This window comes from Urocitellus parryii, chromosome 8, assembly GCF_045843805.1.
Source record: "Urocitellus parryii isolate mUroPar1 chromosome 8, mUroPar1.hap1, whole genome shotgun sequence".
Classification (NCBI taxonomy): Eukaryota; Metazoa; Chordata; class Mammalia; order Rodentia; family Sciuridae; genus Urocitellus; species Urocitellus parryii.
The window spans coordinates 137,461,643-137,486,312 of record NC_135538.1 but is presented as its reverse complement, the minus strand read 5'-3'; the positions used below and the strand labels follow the sequence as shown (position 1 = coordinate 137,486,312).

The window sequence follows — 24,670 nt, the reverse complement described above, 5'->3', positions numbered from 1 at the left end:
AGAGTGAACATAATTTAAGATTCTTAGAAATGCATTTCTAGAGAATCTCCTGCCATCTTTTAGTTTTTAATTTTAATTTGTTATATATGACAACGGAATGCATTACAATTCATATTACACATATAGAGCCCAATTTTTCATGTCTCTTGTTGTACAAAAAGTAGAGTCACACCATTCATGTCTTCATACATGTACTTAGGGTAATGATGATCATCACATTCTACCATCTTTCCTACTCCTATTCCCCTCCCTTTCTCTCCCTCCCCTTTTCCCCTTTGCCCTATCTAGAGTTCATTTAATCCACCCACCCCCCACAGCATATTATAAATCAGCATCCTTAAATCAGAGAAATCATTTGGAATTTGTTTTTTTTGGGGGACTGGCCAATTTCACGTAGCATTATATTCTCCAGCTCCATCCATTTACCTGAAAATGCCATGATTTTATAATCTTTAAATGCTGAATAATATTCCATTGTGTATATACATCACATTTTCTTTATCCATTCATCTACTGAAGGCCATCTAGGTTTGTTCCACAGTTTAGCTATTGTGAATTGTGCTGCAATAAACATTGATGTGGCTGTGTCCCTGTAGTATGCTGTTGTTAAGTCCTTTGGATATAAACCAAGGAGTGGGATAGCTGGGACAAATGGTGATTCCATTCCCAGTTTTACAAGAAATCTCCACACTGCTTTCCATATTGGTGGCACCAATTTGCAGTCCCACCAGCAGTGTATGAGTGTGTCTTTTTACCTACATCCTTGTCAACACTTATTGTTGTTTGTACTCTTAATAGCTGCCATTCTGACTGGAGTGAGATGAAATCTTAGAGTAGTTTTGATTTGCATTTCTCTAATTGCTAGAGATGATGAACATTTTTTTTTCATATATTTGTTGATTGATTGTATATCTTCTTATGAGAAGTGTCTGTTCAGTTCCTTGGCCCATTTATTGATGGGGTTATTTACTTTTTTGGTGTTAAGATTTTTGAGTTCTTTATAAATTCTAGAGATTAGTGCTCTACCTGATGTAAGAATTTGTTCCGAATTAGTAGGCTCTCTATTCACCTCACTGATTGTTTCTTTTGCTGAGAAGAAGCTTTTTAGTTTGAATCCATCCCATTTGTTGATTCTTGATATTAATTCTTTTTTTTATTGATTGTTCAGAACATTACAGAGCTCATGATATATCATCTTTCATACATTTGACTCAATTGGGTTTTGAACTCCCATTTCTACCCCAAATACAGATTGCAGAATCACATCTGTTATATACTCACATTTTTACATAATGGCATATTAGTGACTATTGTATTCTGCTACCTTTCCAATCCCCTACTATCCCCACTCCCCTCCCCTCCCACCTTCCCTCTCTGCCTCCTCTGCTGTTGTTCAATTCTCTCCTTTTTTCCCCCTCCCCCTTGCCCCTCATAACCTCTTATAATTTTGTGTATCATTGAAGGTCTCCTACCATTTCCATATGCTTTCCCTTTTCTCTCCCTTTCTCTCCCCCCATTCGTCTTTGTTTACTAATTCTTATGCTATCAAAGTTGGGGCCTCATCCAACATGATGGAGATTTGGGCCTACTTTTTCTTCTAGTAGACACAGTGTCTCTGGTTTAATTCCTAGGTCCTTAATCTATTTTGAGCTGAATTTTGTACATGGTGAGAGACAGGGGTTTAATTTCATTTTGTTGCATATGGATTTCCAATTTTCCCAGCACCATTTGTTGAAGAGCCTATCTTTTCTCCAATGTATATTTTGGGTGCCTTAGTCAAATATAAGATAACTGTATGTGGGTTAGTCTCTGTGTCCTCTATTCTGTACCATTGGTCTACAAGTCAATTTTGGTGGCAATACCATGCTCTTTTCATTACTATTGCTCTGTAGTACAGTTTAAGGTCTGGTATAGTGATGCCACCTGCTTCACTCTTCTTGCTAAGGATTGCTTTAGTTATTCTGGGTCTCTTATTTTTTCCTTGCAATTGGAATGAGTCCAGTTTTTCATTATTTTAGATGGAATTTTACTGTCATTAAATAGTGGCCTAGTGTGGTACAACTTACAATGGATAAACTGAACTCCAACAAACTGGATTTGAAAACTTTTTGATTTCTTGGCATATGTATTGGGAAGATAATTCCTGTTGCTACTGGGAGCTCAGTAATAAGAAATTGTTCAATTTTACATCCAAATATTTCTTGGATTCAGCATTTTGTTTGGCTCCTTTGGCTGGGTGTAGGGTCATTGTGTTTTGGGTATACTTGCTGTGATCCTTTTTGGGATCCCAAATACACTTTAAGGCACAAAACTATAATGAGAGTTTGGGTTACCTTTCCTCTACATGAATTATTTTAGCTCAGCCTGGGCCAATGCTACTTTGATATCTTTCCCTGTGCATTCTGCAGGGCTCGTGAGATCTTGATGGCATTTCACTACTTAGAGACCTTTAATGGTATTGACAACTTGAAAACATGCACTGCAAACTTGTAATGGATTGTCTATAAAATTATAAAGTGAGAATCTTCCTAGAATTGGTTTGTTTATGCTTCTCCACTTTTTCCTCTCCAGTGATTCAGAGATGTGTTCATTGCCTGTGCTGGTTTCTCTCCCTATTAATAAGCTGGTTTTCAACTAGGAATGGTTATAACACATGGGTTATGTTATTGACTTCTAGCCAAATACTTTCTCCTCTGGGTGAGGGACACAGCAGGTGGAAGCTTTCTGGAATCTCAGGCACATGAGCAAGTGTATTATCTCCAAAGTTCTCAGAGTTGTTTGACTTCTGTGAGGGCATTTTAGTGGAAAACATGTAGAGTTTGTGGTTTCCTTGGGTTATGCACAGTTATTTGGCCTCTTCACATGGTATGCAGAAGTCAGCTAAGGGGTGGGAGTTATGCACACTATTAAATGGTCCCCCAAAGAAGTCCACATCCTTATCCCCAGAAGCTGTGACTGTGTCAATTTACATGGCAGCAGGGACTTTGTAGATATAATTAAATTAAGGATTTTGAGAGGGAGAGATTATCCTGGGTTACCTGGGTGGACCAGCCTAATCAAAGGGGGTCTATAAAAGGGATGCAGGGAATCCAAAAAAGGAGCCAAGTGGAAATGAGAGCAGTGGGGAGATGTGACTATGAGCCAAGGAGTGCAGGTAGCCCACAGAAACCAAAAAAAAGGCAAGGAAACAGATTCTCCCCTGAAGCCTCCAGCACAAACATGGTCTCATTAACACTTTGATTTTAGATTTCTGACATCCAGACTGTAAGATAATATGTTAGTGTTATAAATTGCAAATTGCTAACTTTGTGTAACTTGTTACAGCAGCAACAGGAAACTAATACAGTGATCTCTAATTAAGAGAGGAGGGTCCAGGCAATCAGCCTGAGAATGAGGCCATGAGTAGTTGCTTTGTTTGAATTTGTGCTTCCTACAGAGGGCCCTTCAGAATCACAACACAAACACAATCTAGGAGTTGAGCAGTAAAGAAATTATTTGGGTTTGGGTTGGGCCAGGGAGAAAAATTTCCAATATAAACTCAAATTAATGAGTTCAGGGTAGACTGTTAAAAGTAATCTAGAACAGTATGAAACTATTACGTCAGATCTGTCCAATAGAACATTCCACAAGGACAGAAATGTTCTGTGTCTGCCTCATCGGTTATGGTAGCCACTAGCCACATGGGGCTAATAAGAGCTTGAATTACAGATAGTGTGATAGATGAGCTGAATTTTAAATTTAACTTAAATATAAATTATTTAAACAGCCACCTGTGACTTGTGGCTATCATCCTGGGTCAACACTAACAGATATAATGTGAGCCACAAATATAATTTTTAAATTTTCTATATGTATAGTTTCTATATATATTTATATTTTAAAAGGCAAAGAAGACTAATGATATTAATTTGATGATGCATTTTGTTTAATTGAATTACTAAGTAGCTACCATTTCAGCATGGAACTAATATAAGAATTAATGAGATATTTATGTTTTTTTCATACTTTCCTTTTTGATACAAGTCTTCAAAATCCAGTGTTGGTTCTACACGTAGAGCACAGCTCACTTTGGATCATGTGCCCCAAGTGCTCAACCCCCACAGGTGGCCAGCCCCTACTGCACTGGACACTGCCAATCATTAAGTCACAGATGAGGGGCGGTGGAGGGGGAGAAGGTGAAATGACTTGTTTTCAATTTTTTCTTCTTCCTGCAAGCCCTGCTTATTTTTGTTGCCTGCGTTTCCTCTGAGAGATACATAACTTCAGGCAGTAAGTGAAAATTCAAGGTTGTTGTTCTTTCCTCCTACCAACCTATTTCTGCCAACAAACACTTAATATGACACTCAAAATACAATTTGTAAATTGGTGGGCTGATTGAATTCTCAGACATGGAGATGAAGAAGATGGTGATAGGAGGAAAGAGAAGAGGAGGATTTGACTTGATTTGCAGAAACCAGCAGTGAGCCTAAGGAAAGAGTAACATGATTGGGCTCGCTAAATAAGCTTGGCAGAGGACCACATTTCTCAGACAGGAGGGCTCTGAAGGTCCATGCATACCAGAGCTCTTGGGATGTTTAGTTTGTTAAGATGCAAATACCAGGAACTGCAAGGTCAGATTGCTCCTTGTATGTGGGAGCTATGAGTTGTCTCTCTTAATTAGCTTCCTAAATGATTATTGCATGAAAGCATATGAGTCCCTGGGTTTGATTTCTGGAATTTCATAACAAGCTAAAAACTTGTAAAGAAGCTGGAATTAGAAAATTAAAATTGCTTCTGGGCTGAGGTCAACATTACTCTTAATAAGCTAGACTCAACAACAGAACAACAAAGGACAATTTCAACGTTATTGGCTCATTTATAAATGCACTTGACTGAGAATGGAGGAAAAGCACCCAGAACTGTCGGATTCCTTAAGAGCCCCTATATTTCCTTTTATTCTGTTTAGCTCTAAGAAAGAGTCCTCTTTTACTTGACCAGAGATATGGCAAATCATTATGGTCATTATGTCTGGGTCTGGCTTTTGCTGTTCAAGAGTTGGAGTTTTCTGCTGATTCAATAAGCAAATCATTGTTTTTGTTGATTCTCCATGAATTTGCAACAGCAGTGGTTTTGCCTGGTAATCACAAGCAGGAAATGTGCAGCGGCTTGATGTCTGCAGAAAAGGAATAAAACATGAAGACAAGAAAGGGCTGAAGGTGAGGAGATGCTGCTTCACATTTGCAATTCCAGGAGGAATGCAAGAGGGACTGTCTCCCCAGAGGTGCAAGAAAGCCAGAAAGACTTCACATTGTGGACCACAGGGGAATATGCAGGATGGGACCAAAGTCCTCTTTCTGGTACTCTCCAGGATAAAGTTCTTCAACGTCTAAGCCTCAAAGTCTCCCCTGCCTCTCCAGGAGCCTCGTTAAAATGCACACTTCCACTCTGAGATTGATGACGACTTGAGGGGCTCAAAGTCTTCGCTGGAGAAATCTGCCATTAGCTGCACAAAGTAGCGACCATCGATTGCTCATGGAATGCTTATTCTGCCAAACACCGTTCAGAGGGCTTAAGTACATTATCCAATTTTATCCTCGTTATTGTCCCATGAGGTTGCAAATGTTTTCATTTTTGTACAACAAGGACACCGAGGCACACAGACGTTAAGTAATTTGCCTGAAGTCACATAAGTGGCTAAATAACAGTTGAGTCCAGCTTTCTTCTGTCTTCAAACCTTGTGTTATCCACTAGGCTGGTGTTTCTCAAAGTGAGGTCCCGGACCTGCATCATCAACTTCACCTGGAGACTTGGAAGACATGCAGGTGCTCCGGCTTCTGTCCAGATGTACTGAGTTGGGAACTCTGGGCATGGTCCAGTAATGTGCAGTGGAGCACATCTTCCCAGTGACGCTGATGAGTGCTCAGTTTTGAGAATCATAGGGGTGGGACTAAGGATCCTACCACCCAATGACAACACTGCAGTGTGATGAGGCAGGGGGCAGAAAATTTCTTCCATTCTATTGGTTTTGGTGACATTCCCCTTGCAACCGTAAAATGAGAGTATGGATGATGATGGCAGGAGAGATGGAATGATGTCCCACATGTCACAGAACCTCCACTCCCTCCGGGGAGCCATAGGTTCATTCAAGGAGGAGGAACCAAGATACCTTGTCATTTGGGTTATGTGCATTTGCTGCTGAATAACAGGACCCAGAGGTGGGATTGGGAAAAACCAAGAATAAAGGAAAGGGATCACCAGGGCAAAGGCAGGTGGCAAAGGAGTTTGCAGAAGCAGGTGGTCCAAAATATGGCCCACACATCACAGATGAGCAAATAGGTAGAAAGAGGTGATGTATTTAAAATTGAGGATTCAGATAAAGCCTCTTAATCCCCTTCTGGTATGGCAGAAATCAATAGCCGAATTCCCAGGGCTTGCATTTGCTAATGTGTGTGTAGTGAGCATTAAACAACTGAATAATGAGGCCCAAAGTAGGGTAGTGGTGCCACGTCTCTGGGCATGCCTTAAGGGCGTTGTCAGGACATCAGCATAAATCAGTGCTTTTCAAGGTAGCGCCTGCCTGGAAGGTTGCTGTCCCCTGTCCTCTACAATAGTCGTGCAGGATATAAGGCATTTTGCAGAAAGTATTCATGGGAAATTTTCCAAATCAAGGCAACCAACAGATTGCATTTCCATCCTTCATAGACCTATGGAAAGGAACCCATTGACACAGAAATAGGGAGAGCCCAGAAATCCAGCTGTTGAAATCTGAGTTGTCATCTAGAGAGAAAAGAACTGTCAAGACTGAGTTCTGAATAATTACAGGCAATGAGATGGAGAAGGCTCTGCAGTTAGTGACCCTCAGGGGATCATCAGGTACAGGCATGCAGTAAAAATCTGGACCAGAAGGAGAGACCCTGGCTAACAGAAAGAGAGGACAGGGAGCCAACACTAGTGGCCCCTGTAGTTACAACTTTCACTAATTTGTATACGTAAAATCAGTTCCTATTGGAGTCAAATCCCTTAGTGGCTGTCAGGGGATAATATTTGCCTTATGGGCAATATCATGCCAGAATTTAAAGATAGCTCCCAGGAGATCTCCTCTGCTGTATATTGAAATTCATTTAATTATGATGTAGTCTCCACTTTTGGAAAAACACTTAAAGTGGGAAAGTTCAGATTTACACAAAAGATAAACCAGGGAGCAATTAATTCCTAGACTGAAGAATTCTTCCATTTGCAAGAGGTGTCACTGTAGTATTTTTTTTAAGTTACAAGCTTTTAAAATTAATGCATTTAAAGTCAAGTCCAAACCCAATTTTCCCCTGTTGCTTACACAGTACATAAGGTGAGGAATGCCTATATTTGTTGTGTATATTTTGTAATAGATTTGGCTCATACAATTTGTTTCTGCACAGGGCCAGGGGCACCATGAGACAGCAGTTCCTCTGGGCATCACTGACTTCTGCCTCTCTCTGAATTCTGACATCATTAAGTTGTGTCTGCATTTCACTGTACTGCACCATGCCAATTATAGGTGTTAACATTTCCAAAAAAAGAATCCTTGAGCTACAGATCCCTAGTTTGTGATCACCTGTGCTCAGTGTATACACACATGCACACACACGGGATTTATTTATTTTGCTCTGCCAAGACTTCTGTTTTCAGTTGGTTTTGGCAGTAGGTTGGTGTGTTAGTCAGTTTTGCATCACTGTAACAAATAACCGAGATAATCAACTTATAAAGAGAAAAGGTTATTTTGGCTGATAATTTTGGAGGATCCAATTCACAATCCATTGGCTCATTGTTTTGGTAACACATCATGGCAGAAGGGTGTGGTAGAGAAAACCATTTTACTTCCTGACCACACAGCAGAAGAGAAAGAGAGAGAGAGAGGAAGGGAATAAGGTCCCATAATCTCCTTTAAGGTCAAATTTCAATGATCTAAGGACCTCCTATAGGATCCTACTTTCTAAAAGTTCAATGGCATCAACCTGAAGACTAAGCCTGTGATACATGTGGCTTTGGGGGACAGTCAACATCCAAACTATTACAGTTGGATACAGTTGATATCCACAAGTCCAGCCATAAAATGATACGTGAATTATTTTTGGAAGGTGATTACTTACATGGTGCTGTGAAACCAACACCACCTCACCCAAGTTGATCTGCCCTGGCCAGAATCCACAGAGGTTTGGCCAGAACCAGGTTTAACAGTAGATGTGTCTCTTTAGCAAGTCTGAGAATCTCATGTTCATTCTGTTTACTTTATGGCCTCAATCTGGCCCTTCATTTAGACCTGAAGGTTCATTTCCAGCTGAGAATCTTGTTCCTGGCCTTACTTCATATACTGTAGGCAACTAAAACACGAGCCACCAACTTCCTTTGAATAATTTCTCGCCATTTTTTAGAATTTAGGTGGAGCATGTCATGGGCCGGGGATTGTTCCTGCTTCAGGTGGACACTTTAGTTTCAGGGTCAACAATGAATCCTACACTTTTTTTTTTTTTTTTTTTGCTCTGCTTAACTTCTTGCTTCGCTTTCATCTTCCTGAGGTGGGATATTCTGAGAAGCTTGTTGAACAGAAGGAGCTCCACTGAGAATAGACATCAAGGTGGGTTTAACTCTTAATAAATCAAACACGGAAAGAGGCTGAAGTGACCGTGACTCCGTTTCAGGAGAGGCAGGGCTGTGGGGGTCTCTTTTGTGGGGTGGGGTAGTGATGGCGGACCGAGACTTTGGGGGAATTTCCTTGGAGAGGCAGTTGTGGGGGAGTCTTGGTGGGTTGTGGTTGTGGACCTCTGTGGATGGTGTCACACTGCCTTGAAAGGGAGCAAACGTTCTCATGGGCGTTTATTCTGGGAGGAAGTCAAGTCCCCAGCAGAAAAGGAGAACTTCAGAGGCTGACCTTAACCGGAGGCAAGGAGCAGAGCAGGAACAGTCACTGGTCAGGAAATCCTGGGATGCTGACCAGAGTGAGACACGATAAGCTGTCTGCCTCCCTGGCTTCTCCAGGAGCCAGAATTCCTACATCCACCTTGTTCCTGTGGGAGAACCACTCTGAGCAGCCTTGTGAGTCCCTCAAATGATTTGGTTCCCTACCTTAAGGTCCTTGAGATAGTGGGGGGAAGCCCAGAGAGACTGGTTGCCATGACTTCCAATGGACCAGGCACAGGCATATCTTTTCTTATTTAGTTTTCATTTGCTCAAGAAAGAATTATGTTTACTCCCACTGAAGAGCTGAGGTTCCTGAAATTAAATGCCCTTCCAGAAAGAAGGGCTTCTGTTCCCAGCCTGTGGATGGCAGCTGTGGGCGGAAAGGAAACCCTCACTCTCTCTGCTCCTTCTCCCTCGTAACCACCATTCTCACTCTCTTCCTGTTAGGTCCCCTTGGCATCAAATCTAATTTGTGGGCACTGGTCAAGAATAAAAAGCTAAGGTGTTACATCTTCCTAAGTAACTTGGATCTCGATTTATGTTGAACTTTGGGTCAAATATTTACTATCTTAAGCACCAGTGATTTGGGCGGTAAGTCTGGAATTCTGACCTACCTTATGGTAGTGGTTCTCAAGAGTTTAACAGGGATTGGCAAGCTCCAGCCTGTAGGCCGAACCCTGTCCCATACCTGTCTGTGAGTAGCCAGATGCTGAGAATGATTTTTATTTTGCACTTTGAAATGGTTAAAAAAAAAATCAAAAGAAAACTAGCATTTCACTGTATGAGAAACGCCTGATATTTCAATTTCAGTGCCGTGGTTTTAGTCTTTTTGGATAGTTGTACCCATCCATTTTCATCTCGTCTGTGGTGACTTTCAACCTGAGGGACAGAGTCGAGCAGCTGCCACAGAGACCATATGATCTGCGAAGCTTGACATATTGACTATCATCTTGTTATGGTTTGGATAAGAGGTGTCCCCCAAAGCTCCTGTGTTAATGGAGGACTGCTTCAGAGGTGAAATGATAAGACTATCAGACCTGTAAACTCATCAGTGGATTAATCCATTTGATGGATTAATAACTTGAAAGGACCACGGTGCTGGGTGGTCATTATAGGCAGGTGGGGCATGGCTCCAGGAGGTGGGTCCCTGGGACTGTGCCCTTGGAGGTTACATCTTGTCTCCCTGGCTTTATCCCATCTCTCTGTGCTTCCCAACTGCCAAGGAGGTGACTGGCTTTCCTCTGTCACGCCCATCCACCTTGATGTCTGCCTCACCTTGGACCCAGCATGGTGGAATGTGCCAACCATCAACTGAACCTCTGAAACCATGACCTCAAAATACATTTTTTTTCTCCTTTAAGTTGTTCTGCTCAGGTGTTTTTGTCACCGTGATGAAAATCTGACTGACTCTCTCTATCCAATAACAAGTTTGCTGAGCTGTGGACCGAAGGGTTTGTAAAAGACAGATTGCTAATCCCCGGTCTCAGAGTGACTGGTTCAGTACGTCTGGGTGGGGACCAACATTTTATTTTTATGATCATTTCTTAGATAAGGCTAATATTGCTCTTCAGCCTTGCCTGGACACTGGACCTAACTAGCTTGGATCCAACCCTGGAGATTTGGGTGTAATTGGTCTGGGTGTTGGGATCTCCGAAATTTTAAAGGGAGTTTACAATGCAAACACTGTCCAATAGAAATACAGTAAGTCACATATATGATTTGATATTTTAGTAACCACGTTTTAAACGCTGAAAGCAATTTTAATAATATGTTAATAATGTGTCTTATCATTGATAAATAATAGGTTGATATATTTTATTTCACTCAATTTCTTGGTTTGAATATTCAATGTCTCCCAAAGGCGTGATTCCCAGCTGATGGCCCTGTGGGGAGATGGTGGAACCTTGGGGGTGGGGCCTTGAGGGAGGAAGTTAGGTCATTGGGGGTGTGCCCTTGGAAGAGACACTGGGACTCTGGCCTCCTTTCTTTTTACTTCCTGGCTACCATGGGGAGTGCAGCCTTGTTTTACCATATGTTCCCACCACAATGGGCCTCCCACAGGCCCCCAAACAATGGAGCCAAGAGACCATGGACATCAACCTCTGAAACTGTGAGCCAAAACCAACCTTCCTTATTGTAAGTTGATTTTCTCAGGCATTTTGGCACAGTGACAGAAATCTAACATACTCAATATATCCAGAATATTATTTCAACATAGCTGTTTTGAATGTGTCTACCATGTTTTAAGTATTTATTGAAACTGCAAAGTCATATCTTAATGGTATTTGGAAGTGAGTCTTTTGGGAAATAATTAGGATTAGATGAGATCACAGAGATGTGGCTCTAGTGATGAAATTTGTACCTTTATAATAAAAGAGAGACTTGAGCTAGCACACATGCTCTGTCATGGGACACCCTGTGCCATGTTATAAGGCCCTCCCCAGATGCTGAGTGGATGCTCGTGCCAACCTCCTAGATTTCCCAACCTTCAGAACCACAAGTCAAATAAGCTCCTATTCTTAAAAAATTACCGAATATCAGGTGTTTTGTTATAGCAACAGAAAATGGATGGATGCAGACGTATAACCAATGTAACAATGATCAAGACTTTTACATTTTTCTTTTCATGTTTCATCTTTAAAACCGAGTTGTAGTTTACACTGATGACATGTTTCAATTCAATTTCAGAGGGTCAGGAGCCACATATAGCTTGTGGTCCCTGCAGAGAATAGCATGGGTCTAACTAATATGCAATTGAGATCCAGTGCAGTGAGGGCCCTGGAGTATCCTGTTTGTTAGAACATGCTTGGTTGTCACTTAATAATATTCTTATATTTTCATGTAATTCAATAATCTCCTATGATATCATTTAAAATCACAGCTTATTGTGTGCCCCTTGGTTTAGCTAAACAATGACCTATTTAATAAATTCCCTATAATTAGTTGGTGGCTATGGACCAGACCTAAGCTAGTTACAGCTAGACTGTTCTTGAGTATCAGGAGAATTGACTATAGCTTCCTTCCTTAGGTTTACTAATTTGGTGTGGTCATTAAAACTTTCAATTAATCTCACTTTAGCCTTAAAATTGAGGCCAAGCTTATGGATTTAGTTGTACAACACGGAGGTGAAGTGGAACAGATCTATATGATTCAATGCTATAAAAGGAAAGAGGGTCTCAGGAAATACTCACAGAGTAGAAGATATAATGTTGCCTGTTCTGTCACCTTCTCAATGAGCCCAGTACCTGGATAAGGGGATTGTAGGGAAAGAATACAGAGTGGATACTTCATAATTGCCCTGACATTCTATGCCAGTCTTTGATGCAGAACTTTCTATACATTCACCTTCCACATAATGGGCTTGCTTCCAGATCACAGTAATAAAGCAAATATCACAATAAAGTGACAGATGACTTTTTTGGCTTCCTGGTGGGTGCATATTAAAGTTACATTTATGTTGTACTGTAGTCTATCAAATGTGTAAGAATGTTATGCTAAAAACACAATGTGAATACCTTAAATAAAAAGTATTTTGTGGGGCTGGGGATATAGCTCAGTTGGTAGAGTACTTACTTTGCATGCACAAGGCCCTGGGTTCACCCCCCAGCACCACCAAAAAAAAAAAAAAAAAAACCCAAACAAACAAACAAAAAACCTTTGTGGCCAAGAAAGTGTGAGACACAGATACAGAGTGAGCACATCTGTGTCTATAGCCCTGCTCCATGCAAGGTTGCCAGAATCCACCAATTTGTAAAAAATGCAGTATCTGTGAAGTACGATAAAATGAGGTAAGTGTATTCAACTGCATATATCATTTAATATAAAATAGGTTACGATTCCCTTTTAAAAACTCTTAGATTTACTTTATGGGGAAAAGAGAATTTGTCTCTCTTCTTTTCTGCAATGATAAACTAATATTTGAAAGCATAACCTTGCAAATTCATCATAAAAGCAAAGATTTCTAAAATAGGTAAAAACACAGGCCTTCAGTTCTACCATTTAGAAAGAACTACTCTTCTCTCCTAAATGTTTACATCCAGAGTTCTTTTGGTGTTTATGATTGCACACATTTAAATAAAAAACAGGATCCAACAGAGATATTCTGCTTCTTTTTTGCTTAATAATATTATTACATTTTCATGTTATTCAATAATCCCTATGACATTATTTAAAATCACAGCATATTGTGGGCTCCTTGGTTTGGCCAAACAATGACCTACTTAATGAATCCCCTATTATTGGACACACAGGTTGTTTTTCCCCAGTTGTCAATCACCCCATTAATAATGCTGCCAGAAGAGCATCATTTGGTCTTTGGATCCAATACACTTCCTGCTTTAGAGCTAGCAAAGGGAAGCCCAGAGGAAAAGGAGACATTATTTTACACTTGCAGTCTCACTAAGCCTGACTAATTTTGTAGTTTTCATCTGCCTTGGAGGACAGCCAGTGGGATGCAGTTTGCAGAGGGAGGCACAGAAATGTGGTGGCAATGATAGCAATCACTCAACCGCAGTGGACACCGGAGTGTGCCGCCCACGGTGGACACTGAGTTTTCTCACCATTCTGCTAGGAAGAACCTGCAGGTCCCTGGGACCGTTTCCTACATGATATGTCACAGCAGCCTGTGCTTGGGTTTGGACTGGCTTCACTTCTCCCTGTGTCTCTGGTGTCATTTCCCCTCCTCGTCCTAGTGTCAGTCACTTCTCTGGAACAGAATCCTTCCTGTGGTGGATTTGTGGGTGGGTTAAAACAATTTAATAACCCAAGAAGCCTCTGAATTTAAAATGTTAGCTTCTCTGGCTTATGTAATTTACATAATCATTTGTGCATGCAACATTTGTATATTGCTCTTCTGATTGTTTTGCACTATCTGAAATTTCCTGGCAGGTCCCCAAATGCCAGCTCCTCAGCTGCCTATGCAGTATCATCCCCATAGCAATAAAGCAAATAAATGGTTGCGGAGCTTCCCAGCATCCAAATGAGGTAAACAAGGGCTTCTGAGCTGGTACACCAAATTAGACACCCCAAATCGTTTGAGGGAACAGTCTTTCTCCTGTTGTATTAATTCTATTAAGGGCATGAATAGAGGAATTAAAAAAATAAGGTTTTCTTAAGCTTGAGGGGCCCGGTGAATTTACTGTTTGCTTTGTGTCTTCGTGCTGTGCATACGCATCATGAGATGGTCATTTTGAGGTGGGCGGTAAGGTCTGTGTTTAAAGCAGTCGTGTGTCCCTATGCAAATACAATCCAGGTATTTATTAAATCTTTTCCGTCAGCTCTCTATGCCCTGTCTGCAGAAAGGTTAATGGGGGACACACTCACAAATACACTTCCAGCTGAGATAAGGTCTGTGGCAGAAATAGAACATGATGCTCTGGGAGAAGTGAGAGGGAGCAATTCATTTGGCTGGGTTTGAAGGAGGCTTCTTGGGTTAGATCTGGACAGAAGAAGAAAAGTGGGAAGCAGGCTTTACAGGCTAAGGGGACCACCTAAACAATGTTGTATGTGTTAATGTGCAGGCCTTGATCAGAAAATGGCAATATTTCGTTGAGGTGGTTGTTAATGGTGCATATGGAGAATGGATGGAAATGTAGCTAGAGAGGAGGGATAGTCAAATTTATGATATACTTTGGTCATCAAAATAACTCAGGCTTTGGAATAAACCTAGGTGGTCATCAACAGATGAATGGATAAAGAAAATGTGACACACACACACATACACACATATATTCACACATTGAAATATTACTCAGCCATGAAAAGGCATGGAATTCTACCATTTTCAGCAATATAGGTAAAAGTAGATGACACTATGTAAAGAGAGATAATGCACAGAAATATAGTTACTATTCTCACTTATGAATGGAAGCTAAAATGTCGATCTCAAAGATGTAGAGAATAGAGTAATAGTTATTAGAGCCAGAAAAGAATGTGGGCTGAGGAAAGAAGAGAGGAGAGTTAGTGGGCTCAAGATACTACTGGATAGGAGAATGGGTCCTAATGCTCTACAGCATAGTAGGAGAACTATGATTGACACTTAATTGATTATTTCAAAATAGCTTGTAGAGAGGATTTTGAAAGTTTCCAGCATTACTTTGTACCTGAGGGTGATAGATCTGTCAGTTACTCAGACTTGATCATGAGACATTGAGTACTCGTATTGAAATGCCACAGTATACCCCATAAATATGTAGGATCACCATGTGATGGAAAAATGTATTTTAAAAATATTGATAAAATGACAGTCTTTATTCTACAGGAAAAGATACTCTTGAAGTCCTTTGGGCAGGAGGTGACATTTCTAGAGCTTTGACTAGAAGAGTTAGCTGGCAGCTGTGTCAGGGGTGGAGAGAGACTTGATCTAGGGACTGGAAAGACATCTAGTGTCTGTACTTTCTTGTTAAGTTGGTAGGACTTCCAGGTGACCCATCTCCACATTTGGGTTCAAGCTCCCTTATTTGGTAAAAAAAAAAAAAAAAAACTGAAAATATAATCAAGAGGCTTGAGATAGGACAATGGATGTTGGCCATAGGTGACAGCCTATGAAGTGGTTAGCCTTTCCTGGGTGGGAATTATTTAATCATCAGCTCAATATGATTTGAATTCCTCCAGAACATTCTATACAATCAGGTCTATGTTGTCTTTTATCTTTATTTTTAAGATATTTGTGTTTAATTGACATGGTAATTACATATATATATGGCAGAGTGTGGCATTCCAGATGTGCATGTAATGCATAACTGGCACGCTACCACTTCAGTGTGTGTGTGTGTGTGTGTGTGTGTGTGTGCATGTACACACACATGTATTTGTAGTTAATGATCCTCACATTTCAGGCACATTTGAGATACAGTCCACCCTCTGTGTCTGTGAGTTCCTTATCTCTGGATTTTTTATCCCAACATTCAACTGACCACAGATGGGAAAAATGGGAAGAAAATGCATCTGTATTGAGCAGGCACAAAATTTTGGGTCATTATTCCCTAAACGATACAGTATAACAACAGTTTACATCGCATCTACATTGTATTAGGTATTACAAGTGATCCAGAGATTATTTAAAACATACGGGAGGATGTGCCTAGGTTCTGTGCAAACACCACCCCATTTGTCTAAGGGACTGGAGCATCCACAGACTTTGGTAATTACCAGGTGACCTGGAGCCGGTCCTCCACTGGTGCCCACGGGCCACTGTAGAGGCTAACCAAGGTGATACTGCTCACACTTGGGAAATCCGTAGTCGGCTGGGGATGACAGACAGGGGTAAACAGGTATAGTACCATGTGGTGGGTGCTGCAAGTGAGTTGTCTGCCACACACTTATGGGAGAAAGGAGGCTGAGGAGCAGAGCTGCAAGAACTGTCATTTGCAAATCACAGTGAAGTTCTGCAGACGTCCTTCTGGTCAACCCTCCTCTAAGTTCCCTGATTTCTTTTCTTGCACAAACATCTTTTATCTGTATCCCTGGGTCTAGGAAGGGGACTCCAATTGCTTCTAGATCTTTCACTTAGAAAGGAAAATTGGGGCTGGGCGTGTAACACACGCCTGGCATCCCAGTGGTTCAGGAGGCTGAGGTGGGAGCATTGACAATTCAAAGCCAGCCTCAGCAACAGCGGGGTGCTAAGCAACTCAGTGAGACCTTGTCTCTAACTAAAATAAAAGAAGGACTTGGGATGTGGCTCAGTGGCTGAGTGCCCCTGAGTTCAATACCTGGTACCCCTCCCCAAAAAAAGAAAATTGGGCATTTTGCAAGGATTCTTGCTGTTTTACAACCCTAGCTGCCTTGAGAGGGAAAATCGACAGGAGGATGACTCTGGAGTGTGGGTTTGGGTTATGCTCCCCGTTGTCCAATGAGAATAGGAAGGAGTCCCTGGGAGGGGGACTAGCCAGTGGAGAATAACTAACCAGAGGAGGTCAGCCGTAGAGCTGACCCACATTTTAATTAAACAAGTGCGTGGGCTCTCTCGCCCAGCGAGAACGTCCACGGAACAGGGTAGAGGAGAGTGTGGCTGTGAGGTCACTATTCGAGACCTCCGGAGACCAAGCAGGAAGCAGGTCTGATTTCATTGCGCAGTTACCATGTATATATAGGCAGTAGCTAAGCAGATGACAGGCAGCCACCAGTGCAATTTCTTGCCACCTGTCCTTGCAGTGACCAATCGAGGAGCGGGCCATGGAGCAAGCACAGGGATTGCAACACGCAGCCTCACACCCAGGGCTGTGCCTACAGGGTAAGCCGTTTGCTGCTCATGCACCTAGCACGAGGGGAGTGGCCTGCCACTCAGACACCATGAATGCACTTGTCCCAACAAACAAGGAGGCTTGGTTTGACTGGCAGGTGAGGACAAGGACAGGAGGGGTGGGGACAGGCTTGCTCTTGGCTGTGTATGGAGGAGGGGTAGCAGATTAGTGAACTGAAGGAAAGGCAGCTAATGCAATAGGGCTTCGGCTTCTCTGCTTCCAGTCTAGCTACCTGAAGGCCCTGTCAATCAACTGCCCGCAGGGGAAAGCAGTGAGATGTGGTTAAGTCTCACTGTCTTTCCTCTTTCGAAGTCCATTGCTCTATCAACAAGACTGCACCAATCATCGAACCTGGGAACAGCATTGGATTTTCATGGATTTTGGGGAAGTGATTGGACCCTTCTTCTTCTAGCCTTTTTCTTAAGGTGCCACTATTCACAGGAACAATCCCGTTGGGAGACCATCTTCTATACAATGTCTCATTTTTGAGGCTCATGACAGCCCTGTGGGGAGGCGTTTCTTGTGATTTGTTTCTAAAAGGTGCCGATGAGTGAGGCTCAACTTGTCCCAGGATGGGGGAGAGGGGGTGGGCAGCGGACTCGGTCCCGGGGTTCTGACCTCGGATGTAAGCCTTGGGTCGGGCAATGACTTACCTCCTTTCCTTCTTCCACAGAAAGAAAACTTGGGTAGATCGTCCTCGCAGATAGGATAGGAGAAATTCAGAACAGAAGCGCCTTTTGAGAGGAGGAGCACCTCCAGGAACAGCTCCCGGATATCTTCCCCTAAAGGAGAGGAGGCGGCCATCACTAGGACTCCACAGCAGGAGACAAGGACCCTTATTTCCCTTTGACTGCTTTGTATGGAAAACTTTTTTTTTTCCCTAGTAAAACAACACTGAAACCATACTGAGGGGACTGTGATGACCCTGGGTATGAAAACCGGCCCATTCTCAAGTGCTACCTCTTTGGGGCAAGGTGGCTCCTCTGCTGTGTGGCTCACCTTCAATGCTCTGGCCCCTTAATGAGGTGTCTGCAGGGGGCTTCCAGAACTTCTCAGCTCCATAGTGCCCTTTATCCCTAGTGGCCATGTGGGGTGTGGTCAGCCCACACACCCCCCTGATGTTGCCAGGCAGGCGCAGGCACCTCTGTGGTCTGGTTTCCCCAGCTCTCTGCCTTCTCCTCTCTCTTCCTTTTTATGTTCTACCTACTCCTGTTCCTCTTTTCTCTCTTTCATACTCTCCACAAAATATTTCTTGAGATGCTGCTAGAGTCCTGACATTGTGCAAAGTTCTAGAGACACACAGTTGGGTGGGTTCTCGGTCTCTGGGAACGTCTGCTCTATTTCTCTGGATGGTCCCACACGCTAGGTTGATGGAATCCTTTTGCTCTGGTTTTGATAAAACTGTTTTAGGAAAGGAGATAATTTAGTAACTAGAGCAAACCTATAAGCCGATTGTAATGGCATGATCAAATAAAAAACACCACAGAAATTGCTGTGGCTCATTGACTGGGTTGTGTAGAGACTGCACGTCTCCTCTTTGCCCAGGTCAAGGTCTAAGAACTTGGATTAGCTGCTCAAGACACAAAATAATGCAAATGACAAACCATGCTGCTTGGGGAAGGGAATAGATTTGTCTGTGACTGAGATACTTAAGCAAAGGATCTCTCCTAGAGAGATAGAAATACTTAGTCTCAAAATATTTTCTTGGGGTTTGGGATGTGGCTCAAGTGGTAGAGTGCTCACCTAGCATGCATGAGGCACTGGGTTCGATCCTCAGCACCACATAAAAATAAAATATTGTGTCCACATAAAACTGAAAAATATATTTTAAAAATATTTTCTTTTTTTTTTTTTTCGCTGGGTATACTGATTTCAGGTACTTATCCCATCCAGAGAGGTGTATAGAGTCTTTTTGGTAGAAAAATGGAACATTAAATGAGAGTGATACTTTACTTGGATATTACCCAGAAAGAGGATTGAAGGTGGAAACAGAGTTAATTCCAGAGAATGGTGGGGGACTACTAGGCTAGCCAGCCATTATTGATCATATGAGTCAGTTGGTGTGTGGGGCAGGAAGTTGTGCCGTGCTTTATTTCGTGGTCATAATTTCTACTTACTCAGAATGATGCCAAATCTAATGCTGAGATGCGGTTGTAATTTTTTGGAACACTGGTCAACAGAAAAGCCGAAATCCTGCAAAGGATCTGCCAAGAAGAAAAAAAGAAAAAAAATAGAATATTCATGTGTATATTGTATAACAATTGTGTTAACTAACCCAAGTTCACTAAAATTTATTCAAAAGAATATTACAAAAATACTTTTAAAAAAAGTAAGTTTTCACCAGCAACTCCTGGTCTCTCCAAAGTCAGTGTTGGCTCCACTCTTAGAGCTGGTCCACCTCAGCTGGTCAAGGCTCTGTTTACACAGATAACAGGGTCCTGAGCCACAGAATTAGGACAGCATCTTGATCATTGGGTTTCATCTTTGCCTGGTGAATGATTTTGTCATTCAAACTTTATCTTCTGAATTTTTATCTCTGCCTGAATTCTTTTTTTTTTTTTTGAGAAATAGGAAAAAAAAAAAAAGCTTGCTTGAATTCTTTTGGCTCCTGAACTTTTGGCTTTAAAATTGTTCATTAATTGTAGAGAATACTTCATAAAATATTGATGATTATAATGAAACAGAGAGAAAAATGTGCAGATTATCAAAGTTAAGAGCTGCTGTTGTGATTTCATTTCATCCCACCCCATCCTACCCACTCCCATCCACTATAATAATACCCCTCTGCAAATATTCCACTATGTGCAGGGTATTGCGTTAGATATGACAGAGTCTATGATGATAATGTAATTTAAACATAACTTATGCTCATTCAAAAGGCTCCGATGGCTCATCTATGTCTTAGAGTAAGTGCACAAATGTTCTACTGGCTCCAGCTTCCCAACTGCACATCACAAATCTATTCCTTGAGACTCAGTCTCACGCATCCCTGGAGCCTGGGGTGGCCATGTACACACTCAGCCAATTCCCAGCATACCTGACTTGCTTGTGAACTCTCTCCCATCTCAGATGATCTTAGTCTTTTTGTTCATTGTCTAAACACTCAGTTCTGGTTCATTCCTAGCTTTTGTGAAGGCTTCTCTGATAATCCTGAAAACAGCCTTTCGTTTCTTTGAATTCTTAAAATAGTTAGGTCTGAAAAACTTTTTAAAGTGTGTGCATATCTACAACTTTGTGCTTTGCTCTGTGCCAGATCCTTACAACACTTCATATACACATGAGAATTCTCAAAAGGAGGGGCCAGTGTTTGGGTTTGTTGGTTTGTTCTATTTTTTTTTCCATTTTCTTTATGTTTACCACTGGTTCTAATAGAGGAGAGCTAATTTATTTTCTCATTCTTTTTTTTTAAATTGACACATAATTGTACATATTTATAGAGGTATATAATATGATATTCTGGAATGTTTATACAATGAGCAATGGGATCAAATGTTGGTAATTGGCAAATCTATCACCTCAAACATTTATCATTTCTTTTACTGGAAATATCCAAAGTCCTTTCTTCTAGATATTTTGAAATATATAATAAATTATTGTTAACAGTAGTCACCGCACTGGGCTATAGAACACCATATTCCATCTTCTTATCTAACACTTTTCTATCTTTTCTCTCCCCTTCCCAGCTTCTGGTAATCACTTCTTCTAGGAGACCAACTTTCTTAGCTTCTACATATGAGTGAGTACATGTGGTATCTGTATTTTTGTTCCTGATTTATTTCACTTACCTAACCTTCTCCAGGCTCATCCACTTTGATGCAAATAACAGAACTTCATTATTTTTATGGCTGAATCATATTCTGTGGTGCTATCACACATTTTTCTTTATCCATTCATCCATGGGGGGACCCCTAGGTTGTTTTCATATTATAGCTATTGTGCCTAGCTCTGCAGAAAACACGGAAGTACAAATATCTCTGCACATATTTAATTTCCTTTGTATAGACCCAATAGTGGGATGGCTGGGTCATACACTGGATTGTTTTTTTGAGTTTGTTGAGGAATCTCCGCACCATTATTGATAATGGTTACACTAATTTCATTCCCACCAACAGTATCTAAGAGTCCCCCTTTGAAGAGACTAAATTTTAGTCAAGGTCTCCCTCTACTAAGCACTGAGCTGTGCACTTTGTAAGAGTTTCCACTTCATTCTCCAGACCACCCAGCGCCCGGCACAGTCTACACACAGGAATCACTCCATTAATATGCATAATAATTGGATGGATGGCATCTATTGACCTATCTGTGTATCAGCTCCAAATCCGCTCCTCTGCACTTGCTTTGTGAAACTGGCCTGTCTGCAACCCTGTTACTCCTTTGTCACCTGCAGGTTGAGGTGTCAGAGAGAGACGGACCTTGGAGCCAGAAGGGGACTTGCTTCTGGTGCACTTGTTGAAAGCATCAGCAGCGATGGCCCATCTCCACAGGAACCCACTGGTTCTAGTGTCCAGCTCTCTTTTGCACTTTCCAGAATCTGTGGGTCCCCAACCCTCTGCCATAACTCTTCCTCAGAGTGGCTGCCCCTTCCTCTGCAGTCGGTCTCAGCCCCACAGGTCCTTTCAAGCATGCAGGTTCCAATAACCCCAACATCTGCTCTTAGCTCTCCTAGCCCCTGGGGGCGGTGCTATTCCTCCAGTGTCCTTATTTTACTCTTTTTAGTTTCTGACAACTGATTCATCAATTCCCCATATTAAATTCCTTCTGTTAAAATAACTGATATGGTCTCCATTTTCCCAACAGGATCCAAATTGGTAGAATAGAGTAATTGAGAGAGAAGTGGGCAGGAGGGAGAAGTCGGGGGTCTGATTTTCTTAATTTCTGTGGTGGGGAAATACAGACTCAGAGAGGTTGTGTTAAATTTCTCACATCCCAGCATTAGAAAGTATCAAGATCCAAACCCAGACTTAAAAACAAGCAAGGAAGCAATTTGATGTCTAGTATTGTGCAGTGATACTCAAAAAGCAGAGCCTCCACTCTGTATGTCAACTATTGGATCTGTTAGATTTCCCAGAATATTTTCTGTGGAGGCGTATGGCACCGGGTAGTTCTTGTTTATAACTGATTTCTCTTTCAGCTTAGTTATGAGCTCCCATTTGCCAACGATAGTGTTCCAGACAGTTTGAGCATCTGCACTGGTGAGCTGGAAGACTCATCAGTGGCTATGGTGTCTGCCCTGGAAATGATCAGGAGGCAATTTCAGTCTTGCAAATTTAACACAGCTGCACCTTCAATCAAAACCCCTTTGGACTGGTCACTACTTTTCCTGGGGGAAAACATCTTTTTTTTTTTTTTCCTTAGGCTCATTAGATTCCTTCCTAAGCATCTTCATGCTGTCTCAGGGCTTCTTTCAACTCAGAAAAGAGGACTAGGGGGATGGAGACAATGTTCTACTACAGTCTTGGCACTCAATATTGGAAGACAAGGAGGCCAGCTAACAGATGTTCACGAAGGTCCATCTTCAGGGTTGTTGATTAATTTAAGTTGCCATCTGAGGCAAAATAGAAGAGGCTGAGTACGCATCGTTGGGTTAATTAGCAGTTACAGAATTCCACGGTATGTTTATCAATGTTTTAAAAGTATAGATAGAATAAACTAAGGCCAGGGGAAGGACATGAAGCTTTTCCATGGCATTAGAAAAACATTGTTAGAAAAACAATCTTAACAGGGAACAAAACCACAAAGAAAACAGTAGGTTGCTTTTCACCGAGGAAATGCACATAGAAGTCCAAAGATGGATTGCTTACAAAGTACTTAGGGATTTGGTAAACTTTTCTACTAGTTATTTCAAATTGATATATGAGATGAGTGATTTTTTTTATTTTTTTATTTTTATTTTTTTTTAGTATAAGCATGCAGTTTGCAGACTGTTTTGGAAAAGTGACCTCAGTTCCTCCCATCCCCCAATCCCACCCTCTTAAATCTCTGTCCTTCCTGGTATTTATTTATATTTTCCACTTAGGCACTTAGCAAGCTCCATGTTACATTTGTTTGAATACCTCCCTCATCTCTAATCAGACTCCCCAGCACTAGGGGCATCGTGTCCTAAGGGCACTAAGCCCCAAGCCATTATTTGCTCAATGAATTATAAAAGGTTATTCTCAATTCACTGAGAACCCTAAAGCAGGGTTTCTCAACCCCACCACTATTGATTTTCTTTTGAATTAGACAATCTTTTATTGTGGGTCTCTTCTGCATCATAGGATATTCAGCAGCATCCTTGGTTTCTACTCACTAGATAACAGCAACTCCCCTGCTCAAAACGCTTCAGGACCACCTACCAAAATAAGACATAGTAGGTTATAATTTTTAAATAGTTCTCATACAGGATGAGTAGTGGTTGGGCATGGGAGACTTTGCCTCGAGTGATTTTTAATATATATAAATCTGATCAACTGATTTTGGATTTTCTAAAACAATATAATTGAAAGCTTAATGAGAGTCAGGGTTCCTGGGCTTCTTATAGACACTTCATTGTAGAGCGGCATATGAGCTGAGGAAGGAAGTCAGACTTCCTAGGGAAATGGAAGCGCTGTTCTTTCTGAGTATTTTTCCTTGACCTCACTCTTACACCCGCTTTCTGTCTGTTCTGTCAACATTGATGTCTCCAGGGTTGGAGGAGCCAGCTGGGCTCAGAGGGAGCAGGCTGGCTGATGACCAATTCTGCAAGCTGCTCTTCAACTTCCCATCTAGCTGTGCATTGATCTGAAAGTTTGTGTCTTGGGCAGCTGTGTTTTGATCGGGGTATTTTAATTTTCTTGTATGAGTGCATGGGATAACATTCAGAGGTCATTGTGGATCTCTAAAAGAGGGCCATGCTTTTTGAAATTCCATGGCTGACTCTCCATTACCAGCATGTCACAAAACTAACCTTCCCGTCTTCCATTTTTTGACTCCACTACGCTCCTTCTGTCCTCTTTCCTCTCTCTGCCAAAAGGAAATAACTTACAATACGGTGAAAGTATTCTAGCCATGTTTTTATATTATTTCCTCATCTTTTTTTCCCACTTGTCAAATCTTATTACTTATAGAACGGCACAGCATGGCCCTGATGGGTCATTATTTCAAATAATAGTAGTTCAATTCCCATTCAAGTCTGCTCTGCCAGGATTTCACTGGGACTTGCCTTGCCCATTCAAAGTTGTATATGTGAGATGGTAGATGCCTAAACATGGTTCTTGATAGCAAATGTAATAAAAATGGAATTAACACCATCACCATGGAGTATCTACTGTTTATAAAATGAGAGATTAGGAACCCCAGAGCCCTGCAGGCTGCCTGGTAACTGTGATGAATTAATTTTTTAGTGTGAAGGTATATTTGAGTTGCTGAACTGAAATTTGGGATCCCTCATTTGTCTGCTTCCAACTACAAAAGAAATGGAATTCATTATTAATAGCCTTTTATTGACAGAAGAGGGTAGAAACACACACTTTGGACTTTGAATTCACCCCCACCCCCAC

The 24,670-nt window shown here is 41.5% G+C and overlaps 1 protein-coding gene across 2 annotated transcripts in view; it reads right to left on the bottom strand.

Annotated features, from left to right (window-relative positions):
* Ly86 (lymphocyte antigen 86) overlaps positions 1 to 24,670 on the bottom strand; it is a 60,897-nt gene that overhangs the window by 17,217 nt on the left and 19,010 nt on the right. For both annotated transcript variants that reach the window (XM_077802140.1, XM_077802139.1), the window contains exons 2-3: positions 19,271 to 19,357; positions 17,807 to 17,935 (exon numbers count right to left, since the gene is read on the bottom strand). In XM_077802140.1, coding sequence (XP_077658266.1) covers positions 17,807 to 17,935; positions 19,271 to 19,357 — 216 coding nt within the window. The remainder of the gene's footprint in view (positions 1 to 17,806; positions 17,936 to 19,270; positions 19,358 to 24,670) is intronic.